The following is a 23,056-nucleotide window of genomic DNA, read 5'->3' on the forward strand; positions in this document are numbered from 1 at the left end:
TACACCTGTACACACCTCACCCACTATACCGGTACATACACACTAGGCCTACATATACACTACACCAGTACACACCTTGCTCAGTTTTCCCATTTGGAGTCCAATGGTGGACTCCCTCCTGTGTTGCCATCTAAACCATTGGTTACTCAAACTGCCACCGAAGGACATGTTATGCCTGTCAGCTCCACTGCTCTTTGTAAATTCTCATAGTGTCTAGTTCCCACTGCCGCCTTATCCCCCACGCAACCTGCCAGTCATCATTTACTGTACTGTAATACACCTTTATGATCACACCACAGAGGCTCTCGCTCTCCCCCTCAGCACTGCAGAAACACGTTGCTGTGTCTGTTTCCACGTGTTAGCATGGTGGTGATGATGAGAGGATGATGATGTGTCACTCAGCTTGGCTCAGTCCTCAGGCTCAGTACATTCAAAACAAACAGCACTCCACTCAGTCCTGCTGCAGCTCTCCATGTGGCTCAGGTCACTCTGGCCACTGTGCTAACATAACTGACGTTAGCGTACTGTCCTTCGATAGAGCTCCCTGTCTCTCTCTCTACCTCAGATCCACTACAGAGTAACTAACTGCACAGTCTCTCTCACTGACTGGGTCAGATGAAGCCCTTCCTTCCAAGTTGTCAGTCCTGCTGGCTGGGCCCAATCTTGCAGGAGTTGTCAGTCAGTGAGTAGTAGGTTAAACTCAGGTTATGCCCCTAGCTTCCGGCTACAGTGCGTCTCAGTGTCTGTTTCTCCCCACAACGGACAGTCATTGGTCTGCATTACAGGATCGGTGTTTGTACTGATCTGATTAGCTCTAGCAGTAGCACCACCCGTCCTCCCATTGCTCCACAGTGAAATCCCCGGCCTAATCCACAGGTCAGTCAGAGGAGGCGTTGCCTTTATTTAGAAATTACAGTACATTCAAGATTAGGAGAGGTGCAGTTCAACTAATGGCCTACAGAGGGCACCCGAATCCTTGGTCTGGATATTAACATGTTAATGTGGTGTGTGTGTGTGTGTGAGAGCGAGAGCGAGAGCGAGAGAGAGAGAGAGAGAGAGAGAGAGAGAGAGAGAGAGAGAGAGAGAGAGAGAGTTGTGTACACTGCACAGTGGCCTCGCCTATTGTTTTGTCAACATTGAAGAGAGAATGGATGTTATCATCATCCCAACTGAGCCACCAGGCCAGGCGGGCCCATCCCTGACTAGATCTGATGTGGATATGACACAAGGATATGCTTTCCTCACACATCTTACTATAGATAACCATAGACAGGATGGATTAGGACTATGGATGTTTGTATGTACATCACCAAGAGAAATTCCTAGTAACAAAGTTTTTGGATTCTGATTCTACTGACCTTGGCCAGTCTCTTCTGGATGGTCTGTCCCTGCTTCATCTTAGAGAAGTAGTGGTAGTAGAGAGAGACGTAGGTCATGACAGACTTGTCATCTGGGTGTTTAACATCGATGTCCTCCACATCCAGCAGCTGGAGGATGCCAAACTCATTCTCGGCCAGAGAGAAGGCATGGCCCAGGTTCCTCTTAGGGTCCTCCTCACGCAGACGATTATAATCAAACAGGTCAGGTCTGCGACAAAATGTTTTTCCATTTAAATATGATGGGTACAGTAAATTCATTAACAAAAACTATATATCTGTAAACTCCTAGGGGGGTTTCTCAGACTCAGATTAAGCAAATGTACTTCTGGATGATTAAAATTCACTTTTAAATGGAGATTCTCCATTAAAATGGGCTTAATCTGAATCTAAGAAACTGCCCCTCGGAACTATCCTGCCATTTTCCCCTTGCTGCTCTTTACCGGTGGGCATGAATGAGGGCGTTGAATGCCAGCCCATTCCTCCAGCTTCCTGAGAAGTCCTGCACATTGACGTTGGAGTATCCTGCTGTCTTACGCTGGCACCAGATCAGAAGAGCTTCCCTGGCAGAACGACGGGCGTTGCTGGCACCACCACTTGCCTGAAACCGGTAGACCAGACTTATTATGCAGTCTGCACTTCTGGCACTTACTTTAAAGAAAACTATCTGTATTACTTCTTGTTTTTTAATCCAAGAGGTTATGCTTGACCTTTGGCACTTACTTGATGAGAATATACACACTGTATCACATCTTGTAATTTTAATTAACATTTTCACATTTCTTCGAGCCACATGAAGTTCAGATTTCAAATATAGTATGACATATAATACAATATACATTGAGTGTACAAAACATTAAGGACACCTTCCTAATATTGAGTTGCACACACCCCCTTTTGCCCTCTGAACAGCCTGAATTCATTGGGGCAAGGTGTCGAAAGCGTTCTACAGGGATGCTGGCCCATGTTGACTACAATGCTTCCCACAGTTGAGTCAAGTTGGCTAGATGTCCTTTTGGTGGTGGACCATTCTTGATATACACGGGAAACTGTTGAGCGTGAAAAACCAAGAAGCGTTGAAGTTCTTGAAACAAACTACTGCAACTGGCACCTACTACCATACCCCGTTGAAAAAGGCACTTAAATCTTTTGTCTTGTTCATTCACCCTCTGAATGGCACATATACAACCCATGTCTCAATTGTCTCAAGGCTTAAAAATAATTGTTTAACTTGCCCCCTCCCCTTCATCTACACGGATTGAAGTGGATTTAACAAGTGACATTAATAAGGGATCATAGCTTTCACCTGGATTTGCCTAAATTCATCTGGTCAGTCTTTGTCATGGAAAGAACAGGTGTCCTTAATGTTCTGTACACTCAGTGTATAATCTCTATTCATTCAGTGAGGTGTATTCCAGGTCACGCCCAGGACAGAGGAAATACACCATATATACAAAAGTATGTGGACACCCATTCAAATAGTGGATTTGGCTATTTCAACCACACCCGTTGCTGACAGGTGTATAACATTTAGCACAGCCATGCAATCTCCATAGACAAATATTGGCAGTAGAATGACCTTACTGAAGAGTTCAGTGACTTTCAATGTGGCACCGTGATAGGATGCCACCTTTCCAACAAGTCAGTTCGTCAAATGTCTGCCCTGCTAAAGCTGCCTCAGTCAACCGTAAGTGCTGTTATTGTGAAGTGGTAGGCCAAACAAGGTCACAAAATGAGACTGCCAAGTGCTGAAGCACATAGCGCGTAAAAATTGTCTGTCCTCGGTTGCAACACTCACTACCGAGTTCCAAACTGCCTCTGGAAGCAACGTCAGCATAACAACTGTTCGCCGAGAGCTTCATGAAATGGGTTTCCATGGCCGAGCAGCCCCACACAAGCCTTAGATCACCATGTGCAATGTCATGCATCAGCTGGAGTGGTGTAAAGCTCACCTCCATTGGACTCTGGAGCAGTGGAAACACGTTCTCTGGAGTGATGAATCACGCTTCACCATCTGGCAGTCCGATGGATGAATCTGGGTTTGGCAGATGCCAGGAGAACGCTACCTGCCCCAATGCATAGTGCCAACTGTAAAGTTTGGTGGAGGAATAATGGTCTGGGGCTGTTTTTCATGGTTTGGGCTAGGCCCCTTAGTTCCAGTGAAGGGAAATCTAAACGCTACATCATACAATTACATTCTAGAAAATTCTGTGCTTCCAACTTTGCAGCAACAGTTTGGGGAAAGCCCTTTACTGTTTCAGCATGACAATGCCCCCGTGCACAAAGCGAGGTTGAAACAAATGGTTTGTCGAGATCAGTGTGGAAGAACTTGACTGGCCTGCACAGAGCCCTGACCTCAACTCCATGGAACACCTTAGGGATGAATTTGAAAGCCGACTTCGAGCCAGGCCTAATCTCCAATCATCAGTGCCCGACCTCACTAATGCTCTTGTGGCTGAATGGAAGCAGGTCCCCGCAGCAATGGTTCCAACATCTAGTGGAAAGCCTTCCCAGAAGAGTAGAGTCTGTTATATCAGCAAAGGGGGGACCAACTCCATATTAATTCCCATGACTTGGAATGAGATGTTCGACGAGCAGGTGTCCACATACTTTTGGTCATGTAGTGTATTATAGAAATGTAATTATTCTGGCCAGAGACTCCAAGTCTGTTCTACTCTTTACAATTATATGGGAAATACCTCATCGAGATTGATGGCTCCGATCTGGAAGCGTAGGATGATGATCCACAGCAGGCCCAAGATCAGGGTCCGATCTCCATCCACAACGTTCTCAGGGCCAATCAGATCCACACGAATCTGAAAGGTCAGCAGGTACTGGTTGATAACTACTCAGGAGAAATCCAAACGTACAGTCGTAAAAGGCGTACAAGAGTACATCAAATAAATATGGCTATCGACTAGTCTAGATGGAATGATCCAATTTTTGTTTGATATTGCAAAATAAAAGTATGTATACTTGTTCATGTGAACCACTGTCAGAGGCAAAACAATACCCCAAACAACTCAGAAACAACCACAGAACTGTAAAACCAAAAAAACGTCTTACCCCATGACACTTAACATGAAACGTAGGCCTGTTTCCCTAAAAATGAACCTCAAGATCCTTGCAGAATTAGTTATCATGCGAAGTGTCCTGGGGTAAGATATTTTGGGGGATTTCTAAATCATTCAGTTCACTAAACTCTGTATTGTGAATGTACCTTAGTCTTGAGGAAGTTGATAACGATGCTGTTGTTCTCCAGGCAGTGGACCCGTAGGGTGCGTCGGCTGGGGGTGGGCAGCTTCTCCCTGGAGATTAACTCTAACAGACGGACAAGGGTGACCCCTGTCTTCAGCTCTGTGTACACATCACTAAGGGACAGCTTCTCCTGGAGAGGGACAGACAACATGTGTGTAAATGGGGGGGTTGTCAAACTCTGATGAAGGTCTATTAAAAAAAAACATTGGTGTGAGGTCCATTAAATTGTTGTGTGCTGTATGTACAGTACCAGTCAAAAGTTTGGACACAAATCAAATCTTATTTGTCACATGCGCTGAATACAACAGGTGTAGGTAGACCTTACAGTGAAATGCTTACTTACAAGCCCTTAACCAACAATGCAGTTTTAAGAAAAATACGTAAGAAAATAAATAACTAAAGAGCAGCAGTAAAATAATAATAGCGAGGTTACTGTATATACAGGGTGTACCGGTACAGAGTCGGTTAGTCGAGGTAATTGAGGTAATATGTACATGTAGGTTGAGTTATTAGAGTGACTATGCATAGATAATAACAGAGAGTAGCAGCAGTGTAAAGGGGGGGGGGGGGGGGGTATGACAATTTTTATGGCCTTCCTCTGACACCCACTCATTCAAGGGTTTTTCTATTTTTACTTTTATTTTTACTATTTTCCACTTTTTACTATTTTCTACATTGTAGAATAACAGTGAAGACATCAACACTATGAAATAACACATATGGAATATGTGTAGCAACCAATAAAGTGTTATACAAAATATATTTTAGATTCTTCAAAGTAGCCACCCTTTGCCTTGATGACAGCTTTGCACACTCTTGGCATTCCCTCAACCAGCTTCACCTGGAATGCTTTTCCAACAGCCTTGAAGGAGTTCCCACATATGCTGAGTATTTGTTGGCTGCTTTTCCACTCTGCGTTCCAACTCATCCCAAACCATATTAATTGGGTTGAGGTCCAGTGATTGTGGAAGCCAGGTCATCTGATGCAGAACTCCATTACTCTCCTTCTTGGTCAAATAGCCCTTACACAGCCTGGAGGTGTGTTGGGCCATTGTCCTGTTGAAAAACAAATGATAGTGGGAAGCCCAAACCAGATGGGATGGCGTATTGCTGCAGAATGCTGTGGTAGCCATGCTGGTTAAGTGTGCCTTGCATTCTAAAAAAATCACTGACAGTGTCACCAGCAGAGCACCCCCACACCATCACACCTCCTCCTCCATGCTTCACGTTGGGAACCACACATGCAGAGATCAGTCATTCACCTACTCTGCAACTCACAAAGACACGGCGGTTGGAGCCAAAAATCTCAAATTTGGACTCATCAGACCAAAAGACAGATCTCCACTGGTCTAATGTCCATTGCTTGTGTTTCTTGGCCCAAGAAAGTCTCTTCTTATTATTGGTGTCCTTTAGTAGTGGTTTCTTTGCAGCAATTCGACCATGAAGGCCTGATTCACTCAGTCTCCTCTGAACAGTTGATGTTGAGATGTGTCTGTTACTTGAACTCCATGAAGTATTTATTTTATGCTGCAATTTCTGAGGCAGGTAACTCTAATGAATTTATCCTCGGCAGCAGAGGTAACTCTGGGTCTTTCCTGTGGCGGTCATCATGAGAGCCAGTTTCATCTTAGCGCTTTATGGTTTTTACAACTGCACTTTTCCAGATTGACTGACCTTCATTTCTTAAAAGTAATGATGGACTGTCGTTTCTCTTTGCTTATTTGAGCTGCTCTTGCCATAATATGGACTTGGTCTTTTACCAAATAATACAACACTTCCTGCTATTGTAGTAGTAGTTTCAGTTGGAAGCATAGCATGATAGAAGATTTGTAACATGATAGAAGATGTACTGACATAGGTGATGAACAAACACTTCCTGTTTAACAGAACACCTTTATGACCCGTGATACGAAACTTGTCATGAGACTGCACCTCTGTGACATCACCTGATCACCCAGCTAACACGGCTAGTTAGAGTAGAGGAAAGCGCTAAACCTGCTCATCTCTTTTCTTAGATATATGATTAGTGGATGTGATGAAACATTTTATTCACAGATTGTGCAAGTCAGGAAGGAAACTATGATCAACTCGTCATCACCTTCACTTCTGCAAAAATCCAATTCACTTTCTCATACATACTGGGGTGTCTATTTTCAGTGACCTGTGTAAATTTGAGACATTGGGTTAGGAGGTGCAGGAAACGTTAGCTTGGCTCCAGCCCAGTCAGCCAGTTGCAGCCAGGGCTATGAGGCTCTGCTCTGACATTGGGGCCTGTTAGTTAGGCCTGCTGCCACTGTGCGCCATTAAAGTGTAACTCAGACAAGCACCCTTCCCTTCCCTCCCTCCCCCCAACCTCCTCTTCTCTCCTTCCCGCCCTTTCCTGCACCTATCCTCTTCGACCAGTGTGACAGCCACTCCCTAATCCAGACGCCAGGGAAATCATGTCTCAGAACAGATTGCTTTACCTCCTGACAGCCACACCTGGGTTCAAATACTATTCTAATTCATTTCAAATACTTTCTGTGCTTGATTGAGCTTGCCTGGCTTAATGGACCAATACATTAGTCCTAAAACGGCAAAACCCAGGCAGGCAAGAACAATTGCTCAAAGTATTTGAAAGATTTCAAATAGTATTTGAACTCCGGTCTGCTGACTGCCTCTCCTCTCTCCTAGAGGTGTAATTATGGGAGCGCCTAAGTATGCCTGGTCTGCCCTGGTCTTTCTGGATCCACGGTGGTGGGAGGCTGGGAGGGGTACCAGGCCAGGGCTCATCCATTACATCATTACACATCACTGTTACAGTATGCACGCCTGCTGGCTCAGGTCTTCGTAGATTTTTACAGTACAGCATAGAGCACTTTAGCCTGATCCCAGATCTGTTTGTGCTTTATAGCCAACTCCTCTTTTTTTTATATAAGAAACAATGTGTTGAACATCCCAAATGGTTTGCATAGTTAACTTACAACCAGCAAACCTGGTTTCAAAAAACAGATAAACACCTCATGGCACAATGCCTCTCCCCTATTTGACCTATTAGATAGTTTGTGAGTGCATTGATATGTAGGCCACGTCTCCCTTTTTAAAAATGTATGATGTTCTGTCCTTGAGCTGTTCTTGTCTAATGATGTTCTGTATTATGTTTCATGTTTCGTGTGGACCCCAGGAGGAGTAGCTGCTGCTTTTGCAACAGCTAATGGAGATCCTAATAAAATACCAAAAATACCTATGGCCATGTCATGTACTGTAAATACAGATTCAGGTTGACTTGGTGTGTTTGTGATCCGGTTTTCTCCGAATACAACAGGTGTAGACCTTACAGTGAAATGCTTACGTATGGGTAATTCCAGAAAAGTGGTGTCCAGTCAAAGGCTTATATATAGGCCTATTGCCTGCAATGCAACATTTCCACTACCGTGATATGCAACGCAAATGTTACTTATGGGCTGATTTTGACAGAACAACACTCAGGGGGAGAGAGACAGAGAGAGGAGGAGGAAAGGGAAGGGGAAGCATTTCAAATACATGTGGTGAACCATGCATCTGACTCACATGGTGTGGGTGTGAACAACCGTAATATGCCCATGCAGGAAAAAGAGGGACATAAAAGAAATTACAGTGCCCATAGTCTGACCAATTATGTTACCTTCAGTTCCTCGAAGAGATCTGACGTGATGGGATCTGAATAACAATGTTATTTTACCCTAGAAATGGAACATTAAACAAAGCTAATGCTATAAAAAGAGTTTCGTTCCTTCCTGTGTGTCTGGCTGGTGCAATATTTATGCCAGATCTTGGATTCTCTCTGTCTCTCCCCATCCCTCCCTCCCTTCCATAGATGATAAAGTGAGGTTACATATTAACCAAGCATCAGCACTGTTACCTGTCTAGAGTCCATAAAGCATGATGGTCCCCTCAGCTAGTTCAATCCTCAGTTTTGGCCCTACATTTCCTCTCTAACTGATCTGAGATAAGAAGCCATAGCCCTACCCATCTAAATTGCCCATGAGGGGATGAATAAAGGTGTATTGAATTGAATAACTTGAGTTTCTTGCCAATTACATTCAGTTTTGCACCATCAGGCTCACATTGAGTACATCTCAGAGGAATGGATAGAATGTAGTGTAGCAAAATGGAACAAATTTCACAGTTTAATCTTAATCTAATTTTGGATTCATCAAATATTGCTGGCACTGATCTACCACAGATCTATTTCCTTATTACATTGCTATTAGCCAATATTACCTCAGAGCCAACAGCTGATTAGTGTCTGTGAGATAATTATGATTTTTTCAAGCTTCAACATGTTGTTGCAGCTTTCACAGATAGTGGCTAATCAGACACTGAGGTCTCCTTTATGATAAAAGATTGCAGAGAGAGTGCAGAATACCTGCAGTATGCTGCAAATACTGCATCGAAAATTCCACATCTTTTACTACAGTAATTTTGCAGTTTAACTGCAGTACACTGAGGTTATTCTGCAATTACAGCCTTTAAAATACCAGAGTCGACTGCAGTTAGTGCACTTTTACTGCAGTTTAAAAACTAATATTTCTTTGTAAGGGCTAACTCGGAGGTCAGCCAGCTGCTAAGGATAGGTTATCAGGCACACTTGTAAAGTGTGGTCTTTGGTCTTTTTCAAGTTGAACCTTTTGACCAGCACCAAGAGTATGTGATTAGTGGATGACATTACTTTTAGACACCTGATAAGCATGGTACTTAAAAGGCATGACAGTTAAAAAGCTGATACGCATGAAGAACAATGACTGAGCAAAACATTTCCCCCAAAACAATTACAAAAGGTGTTTTCCACAAAAGCAGCATGACTTGGCACTGAGCCAGGCCGTTGTTTAAACCCTAAACAGTGAGGGAGAAGCAGTGCGTGTTGACACCCACAATAGCCTCAGAGGGCCATTTGCTTTCATCCATTCCTCTTACCCCGTTCTTGGTGAAGACACTGTTCATCCATTTGGTGTAGGTCTTCTTCTGGACAGCCATACGCTGCTCCTGAAGCACCTGGATACGGCCTGTCTCGAACTCCTCCCCGTCCATCCTGATGGTTATATGTATATATATTCACCTGTAGGGAGAGAGCAATATCAACCTCACTACCATTACTTGTCAAATCAGCCTACAGTACACTGCTCAATGCAAAGTTGAGTATTTGTTCTAATCTCCATATTTTGTGTCACTTCAAAACAAACTATTTGTTGGTTGGAACACTAAACAGTACTCGCAAATGCTGTAAGGTAGTCCGTTTGCAATCAGCCTAAATAGCAACGTCTATGTCCGGTGGCTGAACAAGATTTTCCCGATTCCCATGAAATAGTTTTCTGTCTTTGGACTGTATCAATACGGTGAATCTGAAGAAATTATCACACAGTTAGTCCAACCTAACCCTGCTGATCATATAGTTTTATATCTCCTCATTTCTTTTACTGGCCCATTCAACAGGACTGTAAAAATTCTTGGCTTTATAGATAATATCATCCAGATCATGCCATGCTCTTTGTATCCACAGGGCAATGCCAGCTCATATCCTGGACTGGGAACTGTGTTTGAAGTCTGCTATTTCCAACATATCTACAGTTGAAGTCGTAAATTTACATACACTTTAGGTTGGAGTCATTAAAACTTGTTTTTCAACCACTCCACAAAATTCTTGTTAACAAAGTATAGTTTTGGCAAGTCGGTTAGGACATCTACTTTGTGCATGACAAGTCATTTTTCCAACAATTATTTACAGATTATTTCACTTGGAGGTGTACGAGTGGATGTATTTCAAGGCCTACCTTCCAACTCAGTGCCTCTTTGCTTGACATCATGGGAAAATCAAAAGAAATCAGCCAAGACATCAGAAAAAAATTGTAGACCTCCACAAGTCTGGTTCATCCTTGGGAGCAATTTCCAAATGCCTGAAGGTACCACGTTCATCTGTACAAACAATAGTACGCAAGTATAAACACCATGGGACCACGCAGCCGTCCTACCGCGCAGGAAGGAGACGCGTTCTGTCTCCTAGAGATGAACGTACTTTGGTGCGAAAAGTGCAAATGAATCCCAGAACAACAGCAAAGGACCTTGTGAAGATGCTGGAGGAAACAGGTACAAAAGTATCTATATCCACAGTAAAACAAGTCCTATATCGACATAACCTGAAAGGCCGCTCAGCAAGGAAGAAGCCACTGCTCCAAAACCATCATAAAAAAGCCAGACTACGGTTTGCAACTGCACATGGGGACAAACATCGTACTTTTTGGAGAAATGTCCTCTGGTCTGATGAAACAAAAATGGAACTGTTTGGGCATAATGACCATCGTTATGTTTGGAGGATAAAGGGGAATGCTCGCAAGCTGAAGAACACCATCCCGGCCGTGAAGCACGGGGGTGGCAGCATCATGTTGTGGGGGTGCTTCTCTGCAGGAGGGACTGGTGCACTTCACAAAATAGTGAATCCATGAGCATGGAAAATTATGTGGATATATTGAAGCAACATCTCAAGACATCAGTCAGGAAGTTAAAGCTTGGTCGCAAATGGGTCTTCCAAATGGACAATGACCCCAACCATACTTCCAAAGTTGTGGCAAAATGGCTTAAGGACAACAAAGTCAAGGTATTGGAGTGGCCATCACAAAGCCCTGACCTCAATCCCATAGAAAATCTGTGAGCAGAACTGAAAAAGTGTGTGCGAGCAAGGAGGCCTACAAACCTGTCTCAGTTACACCAGCTCTGTCAGGAGGAATGTGCCAAAATTCACCTAACTTATTGTGGGAAGCTTGTGGAAGGCTACCCAAATTCTTTGACCCAAGTTAAACAATTTAAAGGCAATGCTACCAAATACTAATTGAGTGTATGTAAACTTCTGACCCACTGGGAATGTGATGAAAGAAATAAAAGCTGAAATAAATCTCTACTATTATTCTGACATTTCACATTCTTAAAATAAAGTGGTGATCCTAACTGATCTAAGACAGAGACAGACACAATTTTTACTAGGATTAAATGTCAGGAATGGTGAAAAACGGAGTTTAAATGTATTTGGCTAAGGTGTATGTAAACTTCCGACTTCAACTGTACTTTTTGGACTAAGATAAACTAAATCCATAATTTTATGTAGTAGGTTTTAGCTGGTGCTTACTTATACTTTACAGTAACAATACAGGCTATTATTCCCACATACATTCAAACTGGACACTATACCGGAGAAACCTTTCCTTCTCTCCGTCCTCTGAGATAAAAACATTTCAGTGTTAAAACTGTCTCAACTCAACATTGGAATCCTTCATCTGAGCCAAGTCATGTGTCAGGCGTTTTTTTTTTTTTTTTTAAAGAAACCTTACTCAGTAACTAGCTAAGACACTGGTGTCTGGTCATACTAAACTACTGTAGCTACAACAACGAGCAGTATCTCATAAAAGATATGTTGAACATGCAACAAGGTTAAAAACAACATACATACTGTGAAGTACACAGGACGTACTAAATACTGGCATGATAAGACTTTAGGTATCACACAGTATCAGTACTGTAGCAGTATTATGCGGCCTTGTTTTGGAAAAGAAAGCTTTTGTAAGGTAAACTACCGTGTTTATCATGAACCTGTTGTCAACACATACAGTACATACAGTATAACAAGCATTATCTCTTGAATAATGTAAATAAATCACGTTAGACAAATCTGGAGATACACAGTAAACACGAGAGAATCGTAAGCCCATAGGAGGAAAGATATGGCTTCTTCGCTTACCTTCCTTCTAAAGTATCCTTATCAATTGAGATTGTGATGCACAATGTGAATAAATCTCAGAGACTCTCATCTACCTATCTCGCAGATTTTAGAGGGGGGGGGGGGGTCCTTCTCCTGTCCAGTAATGCAGAAGTGGACTTTGAAACCATTGGAGTAAGGGATTTACAGCATGAACACTTGACTCACCTGACTGCATGGGAGGCAAAGGGCTAGCGTTATAGGGCAATTTGGCAGACAGAGTAATATGCTGAATAGCCAACTTACATTGCAGAAAGGGGCGTGAGAAGGAAGTAGATGTGAATTCTGATTTGATCTAAAGCATAGTCGGGGCAGGATTACCGACCGTGCTTTTGGGGGATTTTAGTCATGGCCCCCCAGATAGCATATGAACATGTAATAATCCATGGCAAAATTTGTAGAATTGCAGGAAATTAGCTTTAAAACTGCAACATTTTGTCTCAAGCTCCTGGCAAAATGTGTAGAATAACAGGAAGTTTAGCAGGTTTCCCAAAAATAATAATTCTGGGTGGGGGGCCCCTGGTAGTTGGGACCACATGTCCCGGATTGTGCGGGACAATCCTGCATTTTGACCCTTGTCCTGAAACACAACAACCAGGTCCCGCATTGTAACGACAAATTCAAACACCACTCATTTAGAAAAAAAGTTGATTTGTCCCGTATTTCAGTCAAACATTTGAACCAGTCTCTCCAATCGTTGTTGAGATCTTATATTCTGCACAGTGGAAGACGAGACGTAGGCCAATGTCATAGGCCTATCGGTCAAACAATCATATTTCTCAAATCCTTTCGGGCTAAGTTCCAGCTAAACTTGGAGAGGACAGTTAGGCCAAACAACTTACAAAAATGGTGCTTCTGATGAAGAGCTTCAAAAATAAATAGCCGTATTAGACTGAAAGATAAGGTCATTTAAACTAATTTGTGAGGCTCTCCATGCTCATTCCACATATTTGCTCCAACTTCACTCAACCCGTTTTAGAAGTTTCCTTTCCTAATGGTTTCACATTCCCTGAGACCAACCAGAAATGTTTCCTTGGCCAAATATTCACAGATTTTCATAAAAACAACCACACATGGGCTCTCTTGTTTCTGGATGATCAAATTTTGCATGAGGCAAAATAGTAGCCTAGGCTGGGTGTCCTTCAATTTCTGGTTAAAGTTAGATCAAATCTGAATCAATGTCTTGGAAGATCAAATAATGATTCATTAGTATTCAACATAATCAAATATAATAGCATAGTATAACATTACTGCTACACCAAATACACCACCTCATTCCTTGAGATTTTTGGATTGGTTAGCTGAATATTCCCACAAAAAAATTCATGCAGCCAAAACTCAACACGTACCACTAGGCAGAACGTGCTTTGATTTTAACAAAACACAGGAAGGCTATATATACACACAGTCATGGCCAAAAGTTGAGAATGACACAAATATTAATTTTCACAAAGTCTGCTGCCCCAGTTTGTATGAATGCAATTTGCATTCCTATATAGAATGTTATGAAGAGTGATCTCTTTGCCATGCAAATGAACTGAATCCCCCAAAAACATTTCCACTGCATTTCAGCCCTGCCACAAAAGGACCTGCTGACATCATGTCAGTGATTCTCTCGTTAACACAGGTGTGAGTGTTGACGAGGACAAGGCTGGAGATCACTCTGTCATGCTGATTGAGTTTGAATAACAGACTGGAGGCTTCAAAAGGAGGGTGGTGCTTGGAATCATTGTTCTTCCTCTGTCAGCCATGGTTACCTGCAAGGAAACATATGCCGTCATCATTGCTTTGCACAAAAAGGGCTTCACAGGCAAGGATATTGCTGCCAGTAAGATTGCACCTAAATCAACCATTTATTGGATCATCAAGAACTTCAAGGAGAGTGGTTCAATTGTTGTGAAGAAGGCTTCAGGGGGCCCAAGAAAGTCCAGCAAGCGCCAGGACCGTCTCCTAAAGTTGATTCAGCTGCGGGATCGGGGCACCACCAGTACAGAGCTTGCTCAGGAATGGCAGCAGGCAGGTGTGAGTGCATCTGCACGCACAGTGAGCACGCACAGTGAGGCAAAGACTTTTGGAGGATGGCCTGGTGTCAAGAAGGGCATCAAAGAAGCCACTTCTCTCCAGGAAAAACATCAGGGACAGACTGATATTCTGCAAAAGGTACAGGGATTGGACTGCTGAGGACTGGGGTAAAGTAATTTTCTCTGATGAATCCCCTTTCCGATTGTTTGGGGCATCCGCAAAAAAGCTTGTCCGGAGAAGACAAGGTGAGCGCTACCATCAGTCCTGTGTCATGCCAACAGTAAAGCATCCTGAGACCATTCATGTGTGGGGCTGTTTCTCAGCTAAGGGAGTGGGCTCACTCACAATTTTGCCTAAGAACACAGCCATGAATAAAGAATAGTACCAACACATCCTCCGAGTGCAGCTTCTCCCAACCATCCAGGAACAGTTTGGTGACAAACAATGCCTTTTCCAGCATGATGGAGCACCTTGCCATAAGGCAGAAGTGATAACTAAGCGGCTCGGGGAACAAAACATAGATATTTTGGGTCCATGGCCAGGAAACTCCCCAGACCTTAATCCCATTGAGAACTTGTGGTCAATCCTCAAGAGGCGGGTGGACAAACAAAAACCCACAAATCCTGACAAACTCCAAGCATTGATTATGCAAGAATGGGCTGCCATCAGTCAGGATGTGGCCCAGAAGTTAATTGATAGCATGCCAGGGCGGATTGCAGAGGTCTTGAAAAAGAAGGGTCAACACTGCAAATATTGACTTTTTGCATCAACTTCATGTAATTGTCAATAAAAGCCTTTGACACTTATGAAATGCTTGTAATTATAATTCAGTATTCCATAGTAACATCTGACAAAAATATCTAAAGATACTGAAGCAGCAAACTTTGTGAAAATTAATATTTGTGTCATTCTTAAAACTTTTGGCCACGACTGTACACTGAACAAAAATATAAATGTAACATGCAAAACATTGAATGATTTTACTGAGTTACAGTTCCTATAAGGAAATCAGTCAATTGAAATAAATTCATTAGGCCTTAATCTATGGATTTCACATGACTGGGATTACCTTAAAAAAAAGTAAGGGGTGTGGATCAGAAAACCAGTCAGAATATTGTATGGCCACCATTTGCCTCATGCAGCGCGATATCTCCTTTGCAAAGAGTTTCAGGCTGACGATTGTGGCCTGTGGAATGTGGTCCCACTCCTTTTCAAATGGCTGTGCGAAGTTGCTGTGTATTGGCGGAAACTGGAACACTGCAGTCGTACACGTTGATCCGGAGCATCCCTAACATGCTCAACGGGTGAAGTGTCTGGTGAGAATGCAGGCCAGGGAAGAACTGGGACACTCAGCTTCCAGGAATTGTGTACAGATCCTTGCGACAAGGGGCCGTGCATTATCATGCTGAAACATGAGGTGATGGAGGCAGATAAATGGCACGACAATGGGCATTTAAAAAATTAAATGTGTTAGTTGTCCATAGCTTATGCCTGCCCATACCATAACCCCACTTTGTTCACAACGTTGACATCAGCAACCCGCTCGCCAACACGACGCCATACACGTGGTCTGTCGTTGTGAGGTCGGTTGGACGTACTGCCAAATTCCCGGAAACAAAATTGGAGGCGGCTTATGGTAAAGAAATTAACATTCCATTCTCTGGTAACAGTTCTGGTGGACATTCCTGCAGTCAGCATGCCAATTGCGTGCTCTCTCAAAACTTGGGACATCTGTGGCATAGTTTTGAGTGACAAAGCTCCACATTTTAGAGTGGCCTTTTATTGTCCCCAGCACAAGGTGCACCTGTGTTATGATCATGCTGTTTAATCAGCTTCTTAATATGCCACACCTGTTAGGTGGATGGATTATCTTGACAAAGGAGAAATCAAAATGTTTCAGATGGGTTTCAGTGCATCATGTGTGGCTTGACAGAAACCCATATGATATAGTTTCCTGTATATTCATAACTCACCTCCCTTTCCAGCTAATTTGTACATTTTTAGTGAGCCAACAATAAATCATTAGAATGAGTAAATCACTGGAATGCGCAACACATTTTTACAACACAAGCAAAAAGAGCCTCCACCTCCCAAGAGAGGAAATTATACAATATTAATTGTTAGTTTTTTTTCACTGTAGATTCAATGTTGACAGGCAGGAATTTACACTCAAGCACATCTCCCAAGAGCGACAGACAGTGTTGTATGCATGAGATCTTAGGTTTACTATTTGGCCCCGCCCTGCAAACTATGTTCTGAAAACATTAATCCTGCCTCAGGACAGGTCTGTTTTGGGTGGTGTACAATGAACACATAGGTTAGTAGCTGAATAATACAGAAATTTCTCCGATCATAAATACCTGGATAAAGTGAAATAAAACAGGATTTGCATAGAAGTTTTAAAGGGACAGCGCAAATTGTTTTCTACTTCCAGAGAGAAGGAAGTTGAAGGTAGCAGGCAAGCTGTTTCTGTAGACTTCCAGTCATAGCACTAACACTAGTTAACAAGGGCTCCAGAAACTACCTTCAACTTCCTTCAAACTGCACACAGAGACATTCAAATTGTATCCATAAGTTCATCTGACTCTGGGTAAGTAGAAAAAAAGGGCTTAAATTGCCTAAATGTCAGATTATCGCTTTAAGGCTGAAGAGATGAACATGCATATCACTTAAACTATTTAAATAACAATGTTACAAAAACACATTTTAACTTTTTATTACATTTAAAATGTTTGAGTTTCTCTATATGCAGTCTACAAGCTGGCCAAGTAAGAAGACAGTGCACCATTTTTAACTTAACTATACAGACAAGAACTTATACAAAAGGCACAATCATAAGCTTGTTATGAGTATCAAGGATGTGTCCTCAAGGAATCCACTCCTGTCATAAGCACACAAACATGGGACAAAATGGATTTTGTCACCCAAACTGTTTCTTTTGTTGCAAAAAGACCGCCATTACCTCAATGCTTGATTTTTCAAAACCAGACTGTGCTCTCTGAAAATAGATATCTCTTTCCGGTAGGTAAAATGGCCAAGCCACTTAAAAGAAGAGGAGATGCACTCTAACCTTTGTCAAGTCTATCACACCAACCTCTCCATGTGAAAACTTCCTCTGTATCTGACCCAGACAGCTTCCCAGGATGTATTTGTTCAATAATTAAATTCCGCATATTTTCTTCCTCTATATTTTGACTACAGACTAAACATATTTAAGACAATGGTGAAATTGTGTGGCAGAATGGTACTGTAGGCACTGTATGGTAAGCACCGTTCCTGGATACTTATATAACTAACCTTCACTAATGTTAACTAAAGTGCAGTGTCAATCTTTTAAATAAATCCTTCATTGATGAAAATAAAAGCTTTGGGACAAATAAGTTATTAATTCTAACTTTAGTAAGGTCACTGCTTGTTTTTGAGTCATATTTTCCCCCGCTTTATTTCCTGTTAAGACTGGATCACTGCCTATTTCCCAATATTCACACTACTTAGTATGCGTGGCCAAAACATCACATCATACTACATAATGCATGAGTTTGGGCATTGGGACACAACAGAGTTGGAGTGTCCTCCACTGGTATTTCTTTGGCTCGTCCTTAGTCCGCGTCGTGGTTGTAGAGGTTGTCAGCGACCTCGTTCTTCCTGTGAGCGGGAGGCACCAGGTGCTGAGGTAGTTCGGTGGGCAGCTCGTACCCCTCCAGCTTCACCTTGATCAGGTGCTGTGCCAGGGCAAACTCCTCGTCATCCAACATGCCGTCTTTATCACAGTCCGCCAGCTTCCAGATCTTCCCCAGGACTGTGTTGGGCAGACGGGAGCTCATCATCTCCTTCTTGGCGTTGACTCCACTAATTTTCCCGTTGATGGGATTCAAGGAGTAGAAGATCTCGTCGTACTTGTGCTTGTCATGGCTCACGATCCAGTCGTCACAGTCAGACCCGGCGCTGATGCCCTCTCCGTAGCCCTGGCCAAAGGGCCCATCCTGGGAGCCCTCAAAGGCCCCGCCGCTCACCATGGCTGGTGGCGCCTTGCTCTCCTCGTCGCGGATCATGGTCATCAGGCCGGAGATCTTGTTGGCCAGCATCTTGTCCACAGACTCGACCAGCTTCATCTTCAGGGAGGGGAACTTGCTGAAGTCATAGTGCTGGAGCTGCTCCTGTATAAACAAAAGACACAAAGAACGTTCAAAGATCAATGTAATTTGTTGCGGCACAAAATCACACATTACAGGCTTCCTACATACAACCAATAAGTAGGGTGCAGGTAGGATCTTAAACCATACAAAGACTCTTGGCAATAGATATATTGACCCAGAGAGACTTGGGCAAAAGATCTGATCGGTCAAAAGACCAATTAGTGGAAAATGATGGGTAATTTGGCTGCCTGTGTCTAATGGACCCTATAATCATAACAGGGTTAAGATTACGGTGGGATGACCAAAGGGTATGTTACGGTTACATTTCATTGTTTGACTGTTTCTGATTGACAGGTCTCTGAGGTGCTGTGTAGAACATTTTGTTAAGTAAAACTCCCATGACTAAAATGCAGAGGAATTTGAGACTATGACGGGTGGTCCCTCTCCTCAACACACAATAACAGGACCGGGCATAACACTGCTCCTCGGGGATCCATACATACTAGAACATGCTCAATGTGGAGCATTCTCTGTAGACAATGTCTCATAACCAGCTGCAATGCTCTCACGTCCAAGCGTTGTGATGATTCTCTAGGTTCAACGAGTTGAGCTACTCCCTTCCAAATCCAAAGCCAGGCTCAGTCTACCTCCAAGGCCTAGCTCTCGCTCTTCTGTGTAGCTGACAGAAAACAGCTGCGTTCACACAGAGCTGGGGAGGTGCCAGGGGTGTGGCCGTCTCTCGCTTTCAACTGGATGGAAACGTCCGGCAATGATGACGTTCTGATTCATTGTTGATGATCTGCCCTTTTACTTGAATCTACACGTACTGTCTCACAACTCCCTTGAGGTGTTCAAGATAACTAAACAGATTAAGGTTAAATATTTGACAATACTCTGCATTTTCAGATGAGCCATTGAATTGCACCTAGATGATAACCTACAATGCGTCCCAAATGGCACGCTATTCCCTTTATAGTGCACTACTTTTGACTAGGGCACAGATAGCGCTGGTCAAAAGTAGTGCACTATATAGGAAATAAGGTGCCATTTGGGATACAGCCACGTTCATTCTCTGGAGTCATGGTAACCCAGCTGACCTGCATCTTGACGACGTTGGGGAAGTCTCCAGCGGATATGTGGTGCTCTCTCTGCAGTATGGTGTAGATCTCAGGAAGTCGCATGATCAGTTCCTCCTTCTTCTTCTCCTTCCCAAACAACGACGGCATCTCTTTCTTCAGGTAGCTGATGATGTAAGCATGCACCTATGAGAGCGAGAGCGAGGTAACTTATTAGTATGTTTTAGCATGAACCACTTGTCTTTTGAATTCATTTGCAGATTTCAGCTTTCCACATATTCAAATAAGGTCCTATTACACTGTAGGTATGGGGCCATGCTGCTGTCGAGTAAACTTGGTCTACATCTGTGTGGTTCCCTTCCTTCTCCATGCTTGATATTTTCATCTGATTTTATAACGAGACTTGCCCAGTATGTGTGAACTGAAATTGTATGAGGGGAAATGATAAGGTGGGTTAAAAATAGAACACATCGGAAAGAAGCTGATTGCATTCATTCAGCAGGGTCCTTCAACCTCTCCAAGCATTGTTGGACCAGCAGGGTTATCAATGTGTTCCTTGTGTTCGCAAGTGCGACTCCACCTTTTAAGATGTCCTTGCCAGGGGAACATTCACACCAGTGTTTACACTAACATGTCCTCAATAAAGGGAAGGAAGTTCGCTCCAGGGGACAAGGTAAGGTTATGCCTTTAGTTTCCATATGATGTTTATTCCTCTTGGAAGCAGGCAGGCATTGTGGGATGGACAAACAGACAGACAAAGACAGACAAGGTTGGCGTAAACATGGCAGACAGACTGGCAGGGACAGGGTGGGAGAGTTTGAGAGGGTGGGTAAGCAGGGTCTTAGTTTTTGGTTCGGACGTCATACATTCCCCACTGACCAGGGAAAGGGGCAAACGAAACCGACAGGGCCAACCTGGGGGTACAGAGTGCTTTACTACATCACATGGTCTCACACTCTCAGCATAGAAGGAAGAAATACAGAGAGCTGCAGGATTCCTGTTTGTTTGTTTATTTAGATCCCCGTTAGCTTTTGCAGAAGCAGCTGATTGGGCAGGGCAGAAAGCACAGGATTTGGCAGGGCAGAGTGGGAAGAACAGTAACGGTAGAGTTACCGTAGCAGCTTATTACCTTAGCAAGTCGAGCCCGTTTGATGAGGTCATTGAGTTTGCGTAAGGCAGCATTCCGAGGCAGGCCCTGAATGTCCTTGAAGAGGTCTTGCGTCTCTGCCTCAAAGAGCCTACGGTTTTCCGTGTTCCGCAGGGGTTTGGCCCAGAACGAGCCCAGGTAGACCCTCACCACCTCGGGTGTGTTGATCACCTTCCCCAAGGACCACATCAGAGCTCCGTAGACCCTCATCAGCTGCTGGCTGTCCACCTGGTCAGCCTTGTTCAACACCACGCGGATCTTGTCGTCCTGGCCACGGAAGGCCTTGATGGCCTCAGAGAACTCGTCTGATATGTCTAGTTTGTGGGCGTCAAAGAGGAGGATGATGCGGTCCACCCGCTCCCCGAACCATCGCAGCACCTCTGAGAAATCATAGCCTGTTGAGTGAGAAAAATAAAAAAATACAATCATGACGCTCAGCCAACATTGAAGAGGTATCACTCTTCGATAAACATCAATTATAACTGATATAGCTGTACTGCTATTGTTTACAGTCTTTTGTCTGCAGAACACCTGATTTACAATCTATTGCAATGTGACGATTTCCTGCACTTCAAAAGATAGATGGAACACAAACAAATAATCAGACACAAATCCAACAAAAAGTCAGATTTTTATACATCCTCTAACTAAGATCTCTACAGTGGCCCAAGGGTGAAAGCACCATCTTAAAAGGGATAGTGCGAGATTTTGGCAATTAAGCTCTTTTTCTACTTCTATGAGTCAGATAAACTCATAATTACCATTTTTATGTCTCTGCAGCTATGCTAGCTGTTCCGGTAGACTTCCAGTCATTGGGCTAAATGCTAGTTAGCATTTGCTCGTGAAACTACCTTCAAACTGGACACTGAGCCATACAAATAGTATCCACGAGCTAATCTGACTGGGTAAGTAGAAAAAGAGCGCACCATCTCTTTAAAGTCACCACTAATATTTATACAACAGCCAACCAGTGACTACACTCTGGGCCTCCTGAAATAGAATGAGGGTTGACATATGAATGACAGATATATCCTTTGTTTCTGTAGACAAAATAAACACTATTGGAGGTTCAAACACTAGCCTACAGGTACAGGTAAAACAAAATGTGCATGTGGCAGCTGTGGCACTCCTTTTCTAAATAAACCATGTCAGGTTGTAATGAAAATGGATCCACGAAGACAGACACCTAGATCGTCTGACAGATTTCAGGAAGCGTATCATGTGCTGGCCCATTGACAAGTACTGTAGACGGTCGCCAGTAAAAGTGTGCATACATGCATGTGCAAAGGACATTACAATCAAATGATTGCCTGGAAGACGAGGCATATTGTGCTTTTCTTGAATGAGCAATAATCCTCTGAAATAATTGTGCTTCAATTTCAAAAGGAAAATGTAAAGTTGCCTTCGAGCAGCAATCGATTTCCCTTTAATGTTGTGTTGCTAACACAAACAAATGGCAGGGATTACAAGGCTATAAAAAAATGAGAGCAGCCTAAAAAGGGCCAAGCCATTTAGGAGGAGTTCTGAGAGAGGATAGTGTGGGAACTGTCAACGCTGTAATGACGTGAGAGAGTACTCAGAGGACATCGGTATAGACAGACACTCATGAAACAAACTTAATCTGTATGACTCATTTCAATCAATTGGAACGTGGAAATATATCAATACCACTTCTTATTCTGATAACTACTCCGAGTTCACCAAGTCCAGTAATCATGAATGACTTAATTTGGCCATGATGTTTTTGTCATATTCAAAAACGCCCACTCTGTGATTTTGAGTGATGGGCCTTTAAAAATGTACAATATAATTCAACATGAAAACTACCGATGTCGTGATGCTATGATGAGTCATTGAAAGAATGTTTAAATGGCTAGAGCTTGAGGAATGCAACCTCAGCTGTACACAGAGAGCAACCAACAACAGATGTAGAAGAACGCCCATATCTCCATGGTATGTGTCCCAAATGGCACCCTATTCATTTACATTTACATTTACATTTAAGTCATTTAGCAGACGCTCTTATCCAGAGCGACTTACAAATTGGTGCATTCACCTTATGATATCCAGTGGAACAACCACTTTACAATAGTGCATCTAACTCTTTTAAGGGGGGGGGGGTTAGAAGGATTACTTTATCCTATCCTAGGTATTCCTTAAAGAGGTGGGGTTTCAGGTGTCTCCGGAAGGTGGTGATTGACTCCGCTGACCTGGCGTCGTGAGGGAGTTTGTTCCACCATTGGGGTGCCAGAGCAGCGAACAGTTTTGACTGGGCTGAG

General features: G+C 43.1%; 2 protein-coding genes across 2 annotated transcripts in view; both read right to left on the bottom strand.

The window, feature by feature from the left end:
• sptbn5 (spectrin, beta, non-erythrocytic 5) overlaps positions 1-9,683 on the bottom strand; it is a 57,833-nt gene extending 48,150 nt beyond the window's left edge. Inside the window, exons 1-5 of the mRNA XM_071365024.1 lie at positions 9,570-9,683; positions 4,597-4,764; positions 4,076-4,192; positions 1,820-1,977; positions 1,359-1,587 (exon numbers count right to left, since the gene is read on the bottom strand). Of these exons, the coding sequence (XP_071221125.1) occupies positions 1,359-1,587; positions 1,820-1,977; positions 4,076-4,192; positions 4,597-4,764; positions 9,570-9,683 (786 nt within the window). The remainder of the gene's footprint in view (positions 1-1,358; positions 1,588-1,819; positions 1,978-4,075; positions 4,193-4,596; positions 4,765-9,569) is intronic.
• Positions 9,684-17,118: 7,435 nt separating this feature from the next.
• Positions 17,119-23,056, bottom strand: part of ehd4 (EH-domain containing 4) — a 29,317-nt gene continuing 23,379 nt past the window's right edge. The window contains exons 4-6 of the mRNA XM_071365575.1: positions 20,760-21,172; positions 19,652-19,816; positions 17,119-18,575 (exon numbers count right to left, since the gene is read on the bottom strand). Of these exons, the coding sequence (XP_071221676.1) occupies positions 18,018-18,575; positions 19,652-19,816; positions 20,760-21,172 (1,136 nt within the window). The 3' untranslated portion in view covers positions 17,119-18,017. The remainder of the gene's footprint in view (positions 18,576-19,651; positions 19,817-20,759; positions 21,173-23,056) is intronic.

The sequence above is a fragment of the Salvelinus alpinus genome, chromosome 25, assembly GCF_045679555.1.
Source record: "Salvelinus alpinus chromosome 25, SLU_Salpinus.1, whole genome shotgun sequence".
NCBI classification, from domain to species: Eukaryota; Metazoa; Chordata; class Actinopteri; order Salmoniformes; family Salmonidae; genus Salvelinus; species Salvelinus alpinus.